The 18,408-nt window shown below is 35.9% G+C and overlaps 1 protein-coding gene across 1 annotated transcript; it reads right to left on the bottom strand.

Annotated features, from left to right (window-relative positions):
* Nucleotides 1-11,151: 11,151 nt before the first annotated feature.
* LOC120282297 (secreted RxLR effector protein 161-like) lies at nt 11,152-11,580 on the bottom strand. Its single transcript, XM_039289116.1, has one exon. The coding sequence runs from the start codon at nt 11,578-11,580 to the stop codon at nt 11,152-11,154; it is 429 nt and encodes a 142-aa protein (XP_039145050.1).
* Nucleotides 11,581-18,408: the final 6,828 nt, after the last annotated feature.

Raw genomic sequence — 18,408 nt, 5'->3', positions numbered from 1 at the left:
ATGTCATCTATTCTCCATATTAAACCTCCCTTGTTTATATTTTTGAGCATTTGATAGAACACAACCTGCTTCAACTTTTCTTTTCTCGCCTCCTTATGTCTCTTTTATATGATGTTGTGTCACACTTGTTTGAAAAGGTACCTCCTCAATCTTGGTTTTTCTTTTGTTCATGTTGTTTATGGGGTTTTCAGCATTGTTCAGCTTTTCTTGACATTCTTTCAACTCTTTTGCAAGTTGTTTGTTTTGTATGAATATTTTATCAAGTTTATTTAACATGAGGTCATACCCATGCAGAAGATTGGTTTCAGTAACCTCTTCACAAACAGTTTCTCTAGGTGTTGCAATTGATGTTGTAACTGAACTTGCGAAAGCACTAAAATTTCTGAAAACTTTGACATTTTTAGCACAGCTGGTAAAGAAGTATGATTTTTTATTGCATCTTCCGCTTTGTCTTCTTCCAGAATTTTTCTGAAATATCTGCTCAATTCCTTGGTCAAAAGGGCAATTTCTTTTTCTTCTTCTTCGTCTTCAGTCTGTTGTAACTCTTTTGGGCTTGTTGCTTCAGCTTTCAGAGCTATATCTTCTTTTCTTTTACCTGGATTCAAATTCTTCTCATAGGCTTGTAGAGATTCTATTAACTTATCATGTCTCATAGTTGCGATATCTTTTTCTTATTCTATTGCAACAACTTTAGCATCGAATCTTCTTGGAAGTGATCCAAAAGTCTTCCAAACTAGCTTCTTATTCGAGTACTCCTTGCCGAGATGGTATGCTTGATTTGCTATATCCATTAATTTGGCATTGAACATAGCTATCATCTCATCTTCTCCCATCCTGAGATTCTCGAACATGGTTGTAAACATTTGAAGTTTAGATTCTCTTACCAAGTTGGTGCCTTCATCAATAGTTTAAAGAATCTCCCAAACTTTCTTGGTGGAATCACAGGTTGCAACATACTTGAACTGGTTCTCATCTACTCCTCCGAAAATAATATTGAGTGCTTTCCCATTGCATTTGCTTTGAGCATATCTCCGAAACTCCAAATACTCTTTATCTTCACACTCTTGTTTATGTTTCCATCAACTTTGATTGGGGGAAACCATTCTTCTTCCATGGTTGTCCATGCACTCTCATCAAGAGATTTCATGAAAACTTTCATGCGTGCCTTCCAGTATGGATAATTTGATCCATCGAGCAATAGTGGCTGTATGATGGAAGCTCCTTCTTTTCTAACAATCAATGGAACTTGTTAGGACCTCGCCGACTTTGAAACCAAAGCAATCATGGTGACCAAGGCTCTGATACCACTTGTTACTTCTGCCGATGTGGTTTGCGGTTTAGAGAACACTCAAACACTCATGCAAAACTCACACAAACCAAGCAAGAATGAGATACACAAGATTGGTAACCCAGTTCAAAATCCACTCGCCTACGTCTAGGCGGCCACGCCCAAAGATAAACAATCCACTAAAAGAGGTGAAACAAATGAGTACAAACACTTGACACTCACTCTCTCAACAATAAGAATTACTATCCTCTCTAGATTGTCTAGTGCCCACACACTCTCCTCCACAAGTAATACCCACAATCTCATAGCAAGGTAGCTTATATAGACGCCTCAACATCCCAAATATAGCACATACCTCTTTTAGAATCTCCGCAGCTACTAATTTAAAAGCCTTCTGAAATTAGCTATTGCAACTCCTGTTGTAACATAAGTTGCAACATGGCCCTGACTACTAACTTGAATGAATTCTGATTACATTGCGGATGACCTCATGACCCATCAACCTTCCAGTCATGCTTAGTCCAAGTCAGTGCAACCAAATCTCCTGATCTCGACTGCCGGCAACTAGCCTACCTCCTCAATTCCTCAGCACGCAATCCCCTCGCAAGGGGCGCACATCCTTGTGCGTCTTCACGAAACTTTTCAAACTTGATCTTCAATTCACCCAAGTTTGGTCTTCAAAACTTCTCAAGAAAGATCTTCAATCAATCATCTCAATCATGCCAATAATAGGCATATCTTCAAATCTTACCCTTAATAGTCTTCAATCATCCTTATTAAGGTTTCTTCAAATCATACCATTAATAGTCTTCAATCATACCATTTATAGGTATTTTTTCAATTAAGCTTCATCCATATTTAGTCTTCAATCAACTCTCCTAAATATTGTCTTGATATGATCTTGTCTTCAAGATGCAACATATTGCCAAAAATAGTTCCACCAAGATCTTCAAGATATTTTGCCTTGCAAGCCAAGACTCTTTGCCATGTCACCATGCCTTGCCATGTCATCAATTATACCACGTCACACAGGTTGCCACATCACCTTGACTATGTGTCAAATCATGCCAATTATAGTGTTGTTGCACTAATAGTATTCTTTAAGTGAGAGATCTCCTGAACTACCTTTGTAGTTCCATTCATTTCCCAAGGAATCTCATAGTTGAATTGATGAGGAGCACTCGAGATAATCACCTTTGCTATGCGAGGTAGATATGCCAGGGAAACATGGTTATCTAGTCCTTGTTGGAGTTTTATAACCACTACCCTATCATGTAGATCACCTCAAGCTCTTACCCGATGAGAAGCGAATATCTCATCCCCTAAATTATTGTCCTTCACCTCTCAAGTTTCTTCATGAATGGGTTACACACACGAGTTATTTTCTCTAACTGTGCCAATCACCATCTACACTATGATCGACAGCTCCTGAATCATCAACATTGTATCTTTAACACCTGTAGTTGCCTTGGAAGTACAATCCACCTTTTCACGACACTGAGGATTTCATGTGTGTAGTGGCTCTTGCAAGTGTGTCAAAGGGCATCCAAGTTTGTCCCACCTGAGTGAAGCTCATCCAAGTTTGACAAAGTCACCGGTAAAGGAGCAAATGGGTTAGCAACAACACTTAGGGGACACCCTGCTTAGGAGATATGAGTGGCTTCCCCACAGAATGAGGATGCACTGGAAGGGAAACAACAGTTGAAGAACGAGCAATGAAAAATACATATTTTGGCTTTCTGTTGACAGTAAACATTAATATTGAGAGTTTTAGTCTTTACTTTTCTTTGAAGCATAATTTTTGTGAAATAATATGCTTGACCCTGCAGGTTTATGTATTTTTTTAAAAATATTTTAATCGAATAACTTATAAATTTGTAATAGAAGGATTCATTTAGATAATTAAGATTAACTCCTCGGCTTGCTGTTTTTTAAAAATATAATTGTTATAACTCTCATTACTATATATATATATATATATAATAACATTCATATAAAATGCATAATAGTCATTTTATCATGTTTTTCCTTTTTCACTTTTCTCATTCCTAATAAACTACCTCTCCAATCCTTCCAACCAAACATAATTTCATTCCTATTGCTTTTTCAATCCCACTCATTATCATTACACTTCCACTCTTCTCTATTACATTCCTTGCAACCAAAACACCCCATAATAATAAGCACAATCGCAGGTGTGGGCCCAGCCCAAACATCAGTAGTTAATCAGTTTTCTTGATTAAGACGAAAAATCCGATTGGCTGAACTAGGAAGGGATTTCGTTCCCAAACGTGAAAAGCATGTGCTTCTCCCACGCCATCTCCATCTTTCTCTCGAGCCTCCTCCAATGTAGGGGTGAGCAAAAAAATCCGGATCCGATGATCCGATCCGATATCCGGTTTTTTTCCCCGAATTTTTTGGGTACCCGATCCGAAAAAGAGGGTTGGGTACCCGGTCCGAATTTTTAAGGTGAAAACCGGATCGGATACGGGTCGGGAGAAATTAAAAACCGGGTATCCGAATCCGATCCGGTTTTTAATATATTCATTTATATATATATATATATATATATATATATAATTAGATATAGATATATAATTAGATATAATAAATTTAAATTTTATACGGTTTAAAAAGTAAAAAAGAAAAAAAAAATCCAAATCCCTCATTTAAACCCTTTAGTTTAAATTTTCCAAATCCCTCATTTAAACCCTCTAAGATATTTTTCTTTTTTTACTTTTTTTAGACTCATATAAAAATTTAAATGTATTATATATATATATATATATTAATAAATTTAAAAATTTTACAAGGACGTAAGTAGAAAAATTAAAAATCCCTTGTTTAAATACTTAAAGAGTTACTTATATAGTTACATGATTATATATATACACATATTAATAAATTTAAACTCTTATAGGGCTAAAAAGTAAAAAGGAAAAAAATTTCAAATCTTTATGTCTAAGATCGGTGAAACTCTTTATTATTTTTTTGAATTTTTTTGTGGGAGAATAATGTAAGGTTTTAATCCTCTTTTATAAAGTTACTGAGTTTCTCATATTTGTTTTTTTATGAATGTTGATGTTGTTATATATAAAAATCAATCTGGAGTAGATGAAACTTAATTTGGATCCGGATATCCGATATCCGATCTGGTTTAAACCGGGTACCCGATTTTTAGTATCCGGTTTAAACCGGGTCGGATACGGGTCAAGCTTTTGTCGATCCGAAAAACCGGGTACCCGATCCGGTTTTAAAAACCGGGTCGGGTACCCCGTTTTGCTCACCCCTACGGTCCAATGGTCTTGGCTTCCCTTCACCATCTCCATAGAGCTCCTCATGACACCATTCTTCTCTCCTCTTCCACATTAGAAGCAGTTGCACCTCCAAAGCTGTCAAAGAACCAAAAGCCAAGCCATGCAACATCTCCAATGTTGAGGAGAGAAGCATTGTTGGTCTCTACTACATCTTTCAACCTGATAGCACTGTCATCTACTTCATAGGCCAGAGAAAGGAGGAACAAGAATACTATACCTTTGGAGGAGTTCATGACTACCTGTTCCTCATTGTTAGTTTCTCTCTCTTTTACTCTCTCTCTCTCTCTCTCTCTCTCTCTCTCTATATATATATATATAATGTAGTTTGAGCCATATTTGATCTTCTTTTTGTGTCATTGATGGCTTTGTCATTTATTAGTGGCCTGTTGAATCATAGAATGATATGATTTGAAGATGTTGAATTGGTTTCGTTATTCATTGTTGCCTGCAGTCATTTTACTACATTCATCCTAGTCTATAGATTGTAAAATCTCAATTTTTTTTTAATGTGGTTTAAGTTATATTTGTTGTTGTTTGTGTGTCATGGATGGTTATGCTATTTAGAGTGGTTTGTTGGACTGTTGAGGGATATGATTTGAGGACATTGAATTGCTTTTGTTATTACTTGTTATTTGCAGCCATTTTGCTACATTCATCTTGGTCTAGTGATTGCAAAGACTCCATCTTTTGCATGGTTGAAGTCCCTTGCTAATTACTTTGTATATGGTAATTTAATTGTTGATGAATAACAGATTCTTGATGAGGTCTTGATCTTCAAACCTGAGGAAAAACCAGGTGTTTGATGAAACGCTCAATGAAAAGATAAGTGTTTGATGAAATGCCTTTTTGTTTCATCAACTGGGTCTCTCTGGTCAAAACAGACACTATGTTGGAAGACTTTGAAAATAAACTTGACCAACCAATCCACTTCCTCCACTATCTATTAATTTATATCAAAAAGTAACACAGACAGGGAGACACAAAACACTATACTCATTGGCTAACTCACAATCACACACTTCATTGGTTACAACCAAACCTTAACCTACTCCAGCATTGGTATGATTCAAACTACAACAGATTACAACAGATTACAACAATATAATAATACTTCTTTTTCTCAAAACACAACCACCTTAACTACCACAACTGAGACACAAACTAACCAGCTTCTCCACAGCATCATGCTTCACCATTCCAATCAGGTACAGTTCCATACTTGTAAGGATCCTGCTCCCATTCTCTTGCCCATTGCCTGCGATCACCATGCAACACTAACCCTCACAATTCTTGTGACGATCGTTACCCATGCACTTCCATGCCCATTGTCTGCAGCCTATCTTCAATCATATCCTCAACAATTTTTATGTATGTGTGGGTTTTAGATGATAATAGACTGAACAACTTTTGATTGACATATGGTAATGTTCCATGTCTCCATATATGGTAGCATTTTAATAAAACTTTAAGTAAGGTTTTGAACTTTGCAACTAATTAAATTTCGGAATATTGAAGGCTTGTTACATTCATCGATTACCATTTTTTTTATATTCGTCTTGGTCAAGTGATTGCAAACTCTCTTCTAGTTACTATTTATATGGTAATTTGATTATTAATGAGTAATAGTTTCTTTTCCATATGTAGTTTTTACATGATAATTACAATGCAGAATCACTTTTGATTGACAAATTGTAATTTTTGATGTCTCAATGCGCTATATGGCAGTGTTTGATTTTTGATGTGTAACAGTGTTTAAACTGTATAACTCATTAAGTTTGGAAATGCTGAAGAGTCATCATCTTCACTTTTTTTAGTGTTCTCATAGGCTTAAGGGACTAGCAAGACATCAGCAAATATCATTGGCCTATTTTCATCATGTCATTGTTCATCTGCTCATCTACTCATCTACTATGCACAGGACACCATCCATCCTCTACTTTTTCCTTGTTTTCTAATATCTTGACTTGTAAATTAGCCGACGGACTAAAATACTATGATGTTGTTGAGGTAAGTCTTTAAAAGCTGAAAAGGGTTCTATCGTTCTGGTTAGCTGACAATTTGTCACTAAATCTACTATGCACAAGACAGCAATAGAGTACTTGTGTTCATGAAGGTGAATTTTAACTGCCTTTATCATGGCATTACTGCTGTATCAAGTCATAAACCCAGACTTTTAGCTAGCATCTGCATCTTTGCACAGGTCATTAATTTTACAGTTAGAATTTTATTCTGATTCAATTCACTTCATCTTAACATCTGGAAACTCTAGTTTGAGAATGCATTGCATATTATCAATGTCTAATGAGTACCTGACCACAAAATTTAATGTCTGGTTATTTCGAAGAAAGCAAAATATTTTTGAAAAAGATAATATCACCTGTGTAGTTTCCTGAAATATGAACTTTTTCTTAAAAAGGAAAAATTAGTGCTCAATAGCCATCAATAATTAATAAATGAATGAATAAGACAGTTTTTTGCCTCTGTTTGCAAGCCTGTCATATACTTTATCAGAATTGCTGCTCTGTTCCACCAATATCATGGAGTTAAAAGTGGTTACACAGTGAAATTATGCAACTCTAAGCAAATGTTGAAAGTTGATCCTAAGTGATCCTAAGTGAAATTGAAGGTGCTGATAGTGATTTGATTTATAGCAAAAATTTACTCTTGGTAAAGTAAACTGTGAATTTAATTTTCCTTTGTTTATCAATTAAAATGCATCTTTTAGATTTTTTTTCCTTTGTTTATCAATTGAAGGTGTACACAACCGTCTTTTTTACTTTCTCCATTTTACATTGGTAGAATTACATTCTACTTGAACTCTTCTCAATGGTCATGCACCCATCATGACCATTTACAAGTGATAAGTGAAAATTTATGGATAAATTTGCCAAAATAAACTCTCTTCTATCTCCTCTTTAATTTGATTAATGTCATTGTATCAGTCTCCATAAATTAACCATCTAAATTTAACAGTTGTCATCGGCACCAAGCATCATCTGAGTGTTTCGTATCTTGTGTTCTCTTTGTAGATAATGCGAATGGCTTTTTATTCATCTCAAGCTTCACCAGAAAAACTGGAAGCTGTGTGTACACTATAACTAAAGGAATGAAAGGTACCACTTCACCTCTTTCAATCACTTCCCTTCTCACATTTTCCGTATTCCCTTCTCCTGTTCTCGTTTCTCTTAATTTTCGTTTTGTCCAAGTTGTTGTTTCCCAAGTTAATAGTAATATCAGGTTAGTAAATTTTTATTTATTGATTTACTTATTTATTTACTGATTTACTATTTAGTAATTATGAAGTTTTTTTTTTACAAGAAAAACAGACTGCCCAAAGGCCCTGCTAAATCGTCAGGGGCGTGCACAAGCCTTGGTGGAGCAAGTGGGAGCGGGGCCCGCGCACACATAGACGCTGGGACCACCCGCACACAATCACCGCTCACATCTTTCAGAATTGTGCTCTCAGCCGAGAATTGAACTCTCACCACTCGGTGAAGAGCTCTATCGGCGACCCGTATACTAATAGACTATTTGGTCGTTGGTTAGTAATTATGAAGTTGTTGCACTAGTGAATGCAAAGAGGAAAAGAAGGGGAGTGGTGTAAAGCAGAGGAGAAGCCCGGCAGTGAAGCCCGGTAGTGGTGATGAAGGGGTCGAGGCGCAGCCGGGTGAACGGCAGCAGTGGTTGGCTGGTTGGCTACTGCGAACTCTCTGTACCATCACCACCTCAGCAAAGGCCGATTGCAAGGGTGAACAGGATTCTCGGCCAAATTGGCAGCACTGAGACTCTTAAATCATCTTCATTTATGAGAATGGTGCCAAGAAGATCATGAAATGGGAACCTTGAAAGCTCGTTCCATTAATAATTTGAGAAAACATTACTATAATTTACAATTTGAGAAGAACAAAGACAGCAAAACAAATAAGCTAATTTAAAATTGTTTTTTAATTTATTTTATAAATAATAGGTTTTGACCATGTTCTTGGTTCCTATATCTAACTTAATATACACAGATATGATTGTTAGAAATAATTCAAATATTTAAATGTTATTATTATTTGAAATAATAAGGATATTATTATTTAAATGAGAATGGTGCCAAGAAGAACAAGAAAATGGGAACCTTGTAATCTCGTTCCATTAATGGTTTGTTTGGTGATTAATTAATTAATAATAATAATTGTTTTTTTGTTAGATTTGTTTGTAATTATCATTAGCATTAGACATAAGAAGACTTGTTATTTTGTTTCATTTATGTGCCCATTAATGTTCGATGGTTGTTTTTATTTTTCGGGTGTGGATGTAATTTGGAAGTTTTGGAGAGTGACTTTGTATCTGATCGAATCGGATCACTCTCTTATAGGATCAATCGAAAGATGATTAATAATTAATTTTAAACCTGAGAGCAATCTTGAGGAACATCTCTGGGTTTGTTGTCAAGCACCTTCTTCCATATACCAATTCAAATAATACATTGTTGAATCTTTGATATTTTTGCAAATTATTGAATCTTTGAATTTGAATGATAATTAGTTATTGTAAGCTTCCAACATAATTTTTTGTTTATCTTTCTTTATCTTTAGAATAATACAATAGCTGTATGTATTGTTTTATTACTTTTCAATTAAAAAAAAATTGATAATCCCCATTATCAAACTTCAAACCATATAAATTTGCATAGTTTGAGTGTTTTTTTTTTAATTTTTTTAAATTTAATTTTTTTTTACAAAAAAAAAATGGAAATACGTTTTACAAAAAAGCGTATTAAATTTAAGCAAATGAAATATCTCTATATAACACACACACACATATATATATATATATATGTATATCATAGTTTTGACTCTCAAAATCTTTTATATTATTACACTGAGGACCAAAATTAATATTTTCATTAATTATTTTTGTTAGTTCCGCCGATGTGGTTTGTGGTTTAAGGAACACTAAAAAAAACACTCAAAGAACAATCACACAAACTAAGCAAGAAGGAGACACACAAGATTGGTAACCCAGTTCGGCGTCCACTTGCCTATGTTTGGGGGGTCAGATCCAGAAATAAACAATCCTCTAAAAGAGGTGAAAATACATAAGTACAAACACTTGTCACTCACTCTCTCAACAATAAAGATCAGTGCCCTCTCTACATTGTCTAGTGCTCACACACTCTCCTCCATGAGTCACCCTTACAATCTACGAACAAGGTAGCTTATATAGACGTCTCAACGTCCCAAATATAAAACATACCTCTTTTAGAATCTCCGCGGCTACTAATTTAAAAACCTTCCGAAATTAGTTGTTGCAACTCCTGTTGTAACATAAGTTACAACATGGCCCTCACTGCTGACTTGACTTAGTTCTGATTACGTTGCGGACGACCTCAAGACCTATCAACCTCCCGGTCATTCTTAGTCTGAGTTGATGCAGCCAAATCTCCCAATCCCGACTGCCGGCAACTAGCCTACCTCCTCAGTTCCTCATCACGCAGTCCCCTCGCAAGGGGCACACGTCCTTGTGCGTCTTCCATGAAACTTGCCAAACTTGATCTTCAATTCACCCAAATTTGGTCTTCAAATCTCCTTAAAAAAGATCTTCAATCAATCATCTCAATCATGCCACCAATAGGCATGTCTTCAAATCTTCAATCATATCTTCAAATAGCCTTCATCCATATTTAGTCTTCTATCAAATCATCTAAATACAGTCTTGAATAACTCCACTAAGGTCTTCAAGATATTTGCCTTCCAAACCAAAACTCCTTGTCATGTCACCGTGCTTTGCCACGTCATCTTGACTATATGTCAAATCATGCCAATAATTGTGCGGTTGCACTAACAATCTCCCCCTTTGGCATAATTTGACACAACTGCTTCTGCACCCAGACTGACTCCTGGTACAACATTCTGTTACAACTTGACTGGGATACAGACTTTACAAACTTAAAGAAAATCAACTAGTTGCTTACAAAAATATATGATTACACTACAACTAGTGATGTACAAATTAAACACAAACAAATACACCCAAGTAGAGTAGTCAGTTTGGAACTCTTGCACTAGTCAACTTCTCCCCCTTTGTGTCTGAATTGATGCCAAAGTCTTCACTGGTTGTTGCAAGTCTTGTTACAACTTTTTCTACAACGCCCCCAATCTTCAAAAATCCTGGTCATCAACTCCCCCTCTCTTTAGAACTCCTTCTTCCTGCTGCAAACGATATTAATAAACTATAGCAGATGCAAGTCATTTGCAGCACCAATAGGGATTAAAGTTGGCAAAGGCCAATTTCACCCCTCAACTTTTCGAATCTTGTAGCATCAAGGGGTTTGTTAAAGATGTCCGCCAATTGCTTTTCTGTTGCAACATAATCAATAACAACTATTTTGTATTCTACCAAATCTCGTATAAAGTGGTGTTGAAGATCAATATGTTTGGTACGAGAATCTTGGACTGGATTCTTGGAGATATCAATTGCACTTTTATTGTCACAAAATATAGTCAATAACCCTTGTTGTAAGCCATAGTCCTCAAGCATTTGCTTCATCCATAACAATTATGTACAATAACTTCTTGCTGCTATGTATTCAGCCTTTGCAGTGGAGAGTGAAATGGAACTTTGCTTGTTGCTATACCATGTGACCAAGTTTTTACTAAGATAGAAACATCCTCCTAAGGTGCTTTTCCTATCATCAATGTTTCCTGCCCAATCTGCATCACTATAACCTGCAAAATGTGAGTTGTAGTCTTTTGAATACCAAATTCCATATTCTACAGTACCATGAACATATCTGATGATACGTTTAACAGTTTTCAAATGAGACTCCTTTGGTGGTGCTTGATATCTTACACAAACTCCAACACTGAAAGAGATGTCTGACATGCTAGCTGTGAGATAGAGTAAGCTTCCAATTTTGCTTCTATAGAGACATGGGTCTACATCTTTTCCATGCTCATCTTTTGTTAACTTCTGATTGACACTCATAGGTGTTCTCATGTGTCTAGCCTTTTTCAAGCCAAATATTTTCACCAAGTTCTGTGCATACTTGGTTTAAGAAATGAAAATTCCTTCTTTGCATTGTTTGATTTGGAAACCCAAAAAGTAGTTTAGTTCACCTACCATGCTCATCTCAAACTCTTCTTGCATTAGATGAACAAACTCATCCAATTGCTTTTGTGATGTTGAACCAAATATGATATCATCAACATATATTTGTGCCACCATAAGATCTGATTTAAACTTCTATATGAATAAAGTGTTGTCTACTCCCCCTCTTTTGTAGCCCTTTTCAAGTAAAAATTTTGTAAGCCTTTCATACTAAGCCCGAGGAGCTTGCTTAAAGCCATAGAGAGCCTTTTTCAATTTGAACACATGATCTGAATGTTGAGGATCTTCAAAACCTTTTGGTTGCTCCACAAAAACTTCTTCACTTAGAACTCCATTTAGAAAAACACTCTTGGCATCCATTTGATGTAGCTTGAACCCCATACAACATGCTACTGCTAACAATAATCTGATGGATTCCAAGCATGCAACTGGTGCAAATGTTTCATCAAAGTCAACTCCTTCAACTTGAGTATATCCTTGAGCCACTAGTCTTGCTTTATTTCTGGTGATGTTGCCTTTGTCATCAGTCTTGTTCTTGAGAATCCACTTGGTTCCAATAATATTCACATCCTTTGGCCATGGAACCAATGTCCGCACTTCATTTCGAACAAACTGATTCAATTCTTCTTGCATTGAAGCCATCCAGTATTCATCAACTAAAGCTTCTTTGACATTCTTTGGTTCAATAAGATAGATGTAACATGTGTAGCCTGCCAATTCTCGATAATCAACTCTTTGAGTGTTTCTGGTTCTCCTTCCTTCAGTTACATTACCAATCACATTCTGAATAGGATAATTCTTCTTTATTCTTGAGGATGATTCAAGACTGCTGTCTTCATTATCTTCTTCGTTGTCAATTTCTTCTTTATCTGATTCTAAGATGATTTCGCCTGTTATAACTTCAGTTGCAACATCAGTTATAATCTGCTATCTGTCTGAATCCTGAGCAGTTTCTATTGTTGCATTTGGTGTTGTAACCTGTGTTGTAACTTCTTGTTCTGCTTGTAACTCTTCATCTGTTAATTCATAATTCTGAGTGATAAGCTTGTTTGGCTCACTTGATGCACCTTGAGTCTCCATATCAGAGAAATCATCAACAACAACATTAATGGTTTCCATCATCTTTTTGGTTCTTGAATTGAACACCCGATAGGCTCTACTAGTAGTCGAATATCCCATGAATAATCCTTCATCACTTTTCTTGTCAAACTTTTCCAGCTAGTCTCTATCATTCAAAATGTAACATTTGCCTCCAAAGATATGAAAATATTTGAGATTTAGCCTTTTGCCTTTCCAAATATCATATGGTGTCAAGTTGGTTGAAGGCCGAATGTACACTCTATTGATGATGTAGCAAGCTATATTGATTGCTTCCGCCCAAAATCTTGTAGAGAGCTTCTTTGAATTCAACATAACTCTAGCCATCTCTTGGAGAGTGTGCTCTTGGAGAGTGTGATTCTTCCTTTCAACAACTCCGTTTTGTTGAGGAGTTTTTGGAGCTGAAAATTCGTGACGAATCCCTTGTTCACCGCTAGATTTTGCAAATTGAGCATTTTTAAATTCTCTTCCATAATCACTTCTGATTCTGACAATCTTTCCTATTTGACATTCTCTCTCATTTTGGAGTTGCATGCATAACTTCCTGAAAGCTTCAAAGGTTTCTGATTTCTCTTCCAAGAAGTACACCGAAGTGTACCTGGAATAGTCATCAGCACACAAATACATATCTTTTACCTGACAAGCTTTCTGTCTGAGTGGGTCCAATAAGATCTATATGCAAGAGTTCTAGCACTCTTGTTGTACCAATGTCTTGCACTACTTTGTGAGAATCACAACTTTGCTTTTCTAGCTGACAACATCCGCATACACCATCTTCCTTTTTCGTAAGCTTGGGCACTCCCTTAACAACTTTCATTTCTGTAATCTTCATCAGGTTCTGGAAGTTCAGATGTCCAAGCTTCAGATGCCAAATTTCAGTGATGTTGAAAGATGTGTTATAACAGACTTTCAATTTCTCGAGCAAATAACAATTGGCTGAAGATCTTGAATCAGTTAAAACACACTGACCAGCTTTATCATATACCACACATCTGTTTTGAGTAAATTTTACCACCAGATTTCGATCACATAATTGACTTATACTTGAAGATTTGCCTTCAGTCCTTCTACATGCAAAATGTTTTTCAGTCTTGGATACCCATGAACCATCAATGTTCCTTTTCCAACTACTTGACCTTTTTGACCATTACCAAAAGTCACATGCCCAATTGTACATTCTTTGTAATTCATCAAAAAACCTTTGTCACATGTCATATGTCTTGAACAACCACTGTCAAAATACCATCTGTTTTTTGAGGATTTTTTCATTGAAGAGTATCCCACTAGATCTTCTTTTCTAACCCATATCTTCTTTCTTACTTTCTTCTTTTCTCTGGTATATGGTGCCTGCTTCATTTTTTTGCCTTCTTTTATATCTTTCTTCATCTTCCAACCTCTTGGACGAATGTGCCCTCTGATACCACAGTAATGACATGTTGGAATCCACTTCTTTGGTTTTCCAAATACTCTACCATTCTTCATGTCTTCCTACAGTTGATAATACTCGGGTCTTATATGGCCTCTTTTTCCATAATGAAAATATATAGGGACTTGTCTTCTATGTCATTTCTTCTCCTTATTATACTTCCCTTGTTTATATTCTTGGGTATTTGATAGAACACAGCCTGCATCAACTTTGTTTTTCTTGCCTCCTGATGTCTCTTTTATATGATGTTGTGTCACACTTGTTTGAAAAGGTACCTCCTCAATCTTGGCTTTTCCTTTGTTCAAGTTGTTTATGGGCTTTTTAACATTGTTCAGCTTTTCTTGACATTCTTTTAATTCTTTTGCAAGTTTTTGTTTTGTACAAACATTTTATCAAGTTTATTTATCATAAGTTCATACCCTTGCAGAAGATCGGTTTCAGTAATCTCTTCACAAACAATTTCTCTAGATGTTGCAATTGATGTTGTAACTTGACTTACAAAAGCACTGAAATTTTTGAAAACTTTGACATTTTTAGCATAGCAGGTAAAGAAGTATGATTGTTGATTGCATCATCAGCTTTGTCTTCTTGCTGGATTTTTCTGAAAAATATGCATAATTCCCTGGTTAAAAGGGAAATTTCTTCTTCTTCTTTATCTTCAGTCTGTTGTAACTCTTTTGGGCTTGTTACTTCAGCTTTCAGAGATATATCTTCTTCTATTCTACCTGGATTCAGATTCATCTCATAGGCTTGTAGAGATCCCATCAACTCATCAAGTCTCATAGTTGTGATATCTTTTGCTTCTTCTATTGCAGCAACTTTAGCATCGAATCTCATTGGAAGCGATCTAAGAGTCTTCTGGCCTAGCTTCTTATCCGAGTACTCCTTGCCGAGCTGGTAGGCTTGATTTGCTATGTCCATCAATTTGGCATTGAACACGGTATCGTCTCATCTTCTCCCATCCTGAGATTCTCGAACATGGTTGTCAACACTTGGAGTTTAGATTCTCTTACCAAGTTGGTTCCTTCATGAATGGTTTGAAGAATCCCCCAAGCTTTCTTGGCGCAATCACAAGTTGGAACATACTTGAACTGGTTCTCATCTACTCCTCCGAAAATAGCATTGAGTGCTTTTCCATTGGCATTTGCTTTGAACATATCTTCGGAACTCCAGTTACTTTTCATTTTCACTGTCTCGTTTATGTTTTCATCAACTTCGATTGGGGGGAGACCATCCTTCTTCTATGGCTGTCTATGCATTCTCATCAAGAGATTTAATGAAAGCCTTAATGCGTGCCTTCCAGTATGGATAATTTGATCCATCGAGTAACGGTGGTCGTGTGACGGAAGCTCCTTCTTTTCTGGCCATTAATGGAACTTGTTAGGACCTCCCCGACTTTGAAACCAAAGCAAATATGGCGACCAAGGCTCTGATACCACTTGTTAGTTCCGCCAATTTGGTTTGTGGTTTAAAGAACACTAAAAAAACACTCAAAGAATAATTGCACAAACCAAGCAAGAAGGAGACACACAAGCTTGGTTACCCAGTTCGGCGTCCACTTGCCTACATCTGTGGGGCTAGGCCCGGAGATAAACAATCCACTAAAAGAGGTGAAAATACATGAGTACAAACACTTGTCACTCACTCTCTCAACAATAAAGATCACTGTCTTCTCTAAATTGTCTAGTGCTCACACACTCTTCTCCACGAGTCACCCTTACAATCTACGAGCAAGGTAGCTTATATAGATGTCTCAACATCTCAAATATAACACATACCTCTTTTAGAATCTTCGCGACTACTAATTTAAAACCTTCCGAAATTAGCTGTTGCAACTCCTGTAACATAAGTTGTAGCATGGCCCTGACAGCATGGCCCCGACCTCAAGACCCATCAACCTCTCGGTCATGCTTAGTGTGAGTCGATGCAGCCAAATCTCCCGATCCCGACTACCGGCAACTAGCCTACCTCCTCAGTTCCTCATCACACAGTCCCCTCGCTAAGGGTGCACGTCTTTGTGCGTCTTTCATGAAACTTGCCAAACTTGATCTTCAATTCACTCAAATTTGGTCTTCAAATCTCCTTAAAAAAGATCTTCAATCAATCATCTCAATCATGGCAACATAAGGCATGTCTTCAAATCTTCAATCATATCTTCAAATAGCCTTCATCCATACTTAGTCTTCTATCAAATCATCTAAATATGGTCTTGAATAACTCCACCAAGATCATTTGCCTTGAAAGCCAAAACTTCTTGTTCTGTCACCATACTTTGCCACGTCACATAAGTTGCCATGTCATCTTGACTATGTGTCAAATCATGCCAATAATAGTGCGGTTGCACTAACAATTTTAAAACTCTAATATTCAGTTGTAATTGCAGGGATAGTTTTGTCTTTTTATTGTTTGGTTAAGGCTATAAATAACCTACACTATAATTATTTTCATTTTTCCATAGCTTAGGTTATTTACGGTCGTTATGATGCTCTCTCTCTCTCTCTCTCTCTCTCTCTCTCTCTCCATATATATATATATCATCAAATCAATTAATATAGATTACCTAATATATTACTTTTAACTGGCAACAACATCATTCCACAAGTCATTTAATAGATGCAATTTTATTCGGATTCAATTCACTTCATCTTTACATCTGGAACTCCAATTTTCGATTGCATTATTGCATATTATGAATGTCCAATGAGTATCTGAGCACAAAATTTAATGTCTGGCTATGTTAGAAGAAAGCAAAATATTTTTGAGAAAAATTATGTGCCGTTTGGTGAATAGGATTAATGGTTTGCCTGGTGATTAATTAATTAAATAACAATTGTTATCTTTGTTAACATTGTTTGTTCTTAGCATTAGCATTAGCATCAGCCATGCATTGTAACGAAGAAGACTTAGTTGTTTCGTTTCGTTTATATGCGTATTGATGTTTGATGGTTGTTTTTATTTTTTGAGGGTGAATGTAATTTTGATGTATTAAAAGGGGTTAATTCAAAAAACTATTGAATGAGTTGGTGAGGTTTTGTGATATTTTATTGAGTTTGGGTGACTTGGAAAGGAAAATTTTGGCTTTTTTTTTAAAATATTGCTTTTTTTTTAATTAATTACTAAAATAGGTATTTTTAAAATTATTTACCAAATTAGGCATTTTTATTTTTTTAATATTAAATTTTAAATTTTTTTAATAGCTGTGGGTTCCATTTGGTTTTTAATATTAAAATTTTATTTTTAAAAAAATCGGCGAGTCCCACTAGTTTTTTTAATATTAAAAATTTATTTTTTAAAACCTGAGATGGGTCCTACTAGTTTTTTTTAAATTAAAAACAATTTTACACTAAAACCCTTATCATTTCATAAAATTTTTTACAACTAGTTTTATTCCCACTTCTACTTTCACTAAAATAAACTCATTCGTTATTATTAATGAACGAAAACAATTACATATATTATAAAATTATTCAACAAGTATAATATTTAAATTATATTACGACATATGACTTGGACCAGCTGCATTCGGACAATTTCGACGACTGTGACCTGCATTACGACATAGACCACAACGCTTTGGCTGACCGCCCTCCCTTATGTCCATCTCGTTACGAATTCTAGTAGATTTTGGGCGCCCTGAAGGTGGTCTTCGCATTGTAAGATCAGCACAGAGACATGGACCATTATAGGCGTTCCAATATCTCTCGTTTGACATTGGCTGGATATGAATTTTCGTTCAGTGTGACAAGGATATGAATTTTGCTAGCTTAAATGTAAAAGAAATAAAATAAATTTGCAAGAAAATAAAGAAATTAAAATGACTCAAATTTTAGAGGAGAACTTCTCTATATTTATGGATCTTTCATACAATATTACTTGTGTGTTTTCACAAAAGGGACTTGGACGGTTTATATAGGCCTCCACCTAACAAATGAATGGTTATGATCAATTTGATCCAATGGCTCTTATGAATGAGGTAGGTGCCATTTGCCACCAATAATTCAGCCCATCAACCCCCCAATAATACTCTCCACCTACCCTAACAATTACATTTTTTACTATGAGATAATTTTTAGGCCTCCACCTAACAAATGGATGGTTATGATAAATTTGATCTAATAGCTCTTGTGAATGGGGTAGGTGCCACTTGCCACCAATAATTTATCCCATCAACCCCCCAATAA

This window comes from Dioscorea cayenensis, chromosome 1, assembly GCF_009730915.1.
Source record: "Dioscorea cayenensis subsp. rotundata cultivar TDr96_F1 chromosome 1, TDr96_F1_v2_PseudoChromosome.rev07_lg8_w22 25.fasta, whole genome shotgun sequence".
Classification (NCBI taxonomy): Eukaryota; Viridiplantae; Streptophyta; class Magnoliopsida; order Dioscoreales; family Dioscoreaceae; genus Dioscorea; species Dioscorea cayenensis.
The sequence above is the reverse complement of the archived record's forward strand: the minus strand, read 5'-3'. Positions and strand labels throughout refer to the sequence as shown.

Coding starts and splice junctions, on each gene's coding strand:
- LOC120282297 (XM_039289116.1), bottom strand. CDS start 11,580: ATGAGTGTCAATCAGAAGTTAACAAAAGATGAGCATGGAAAAGATGTA.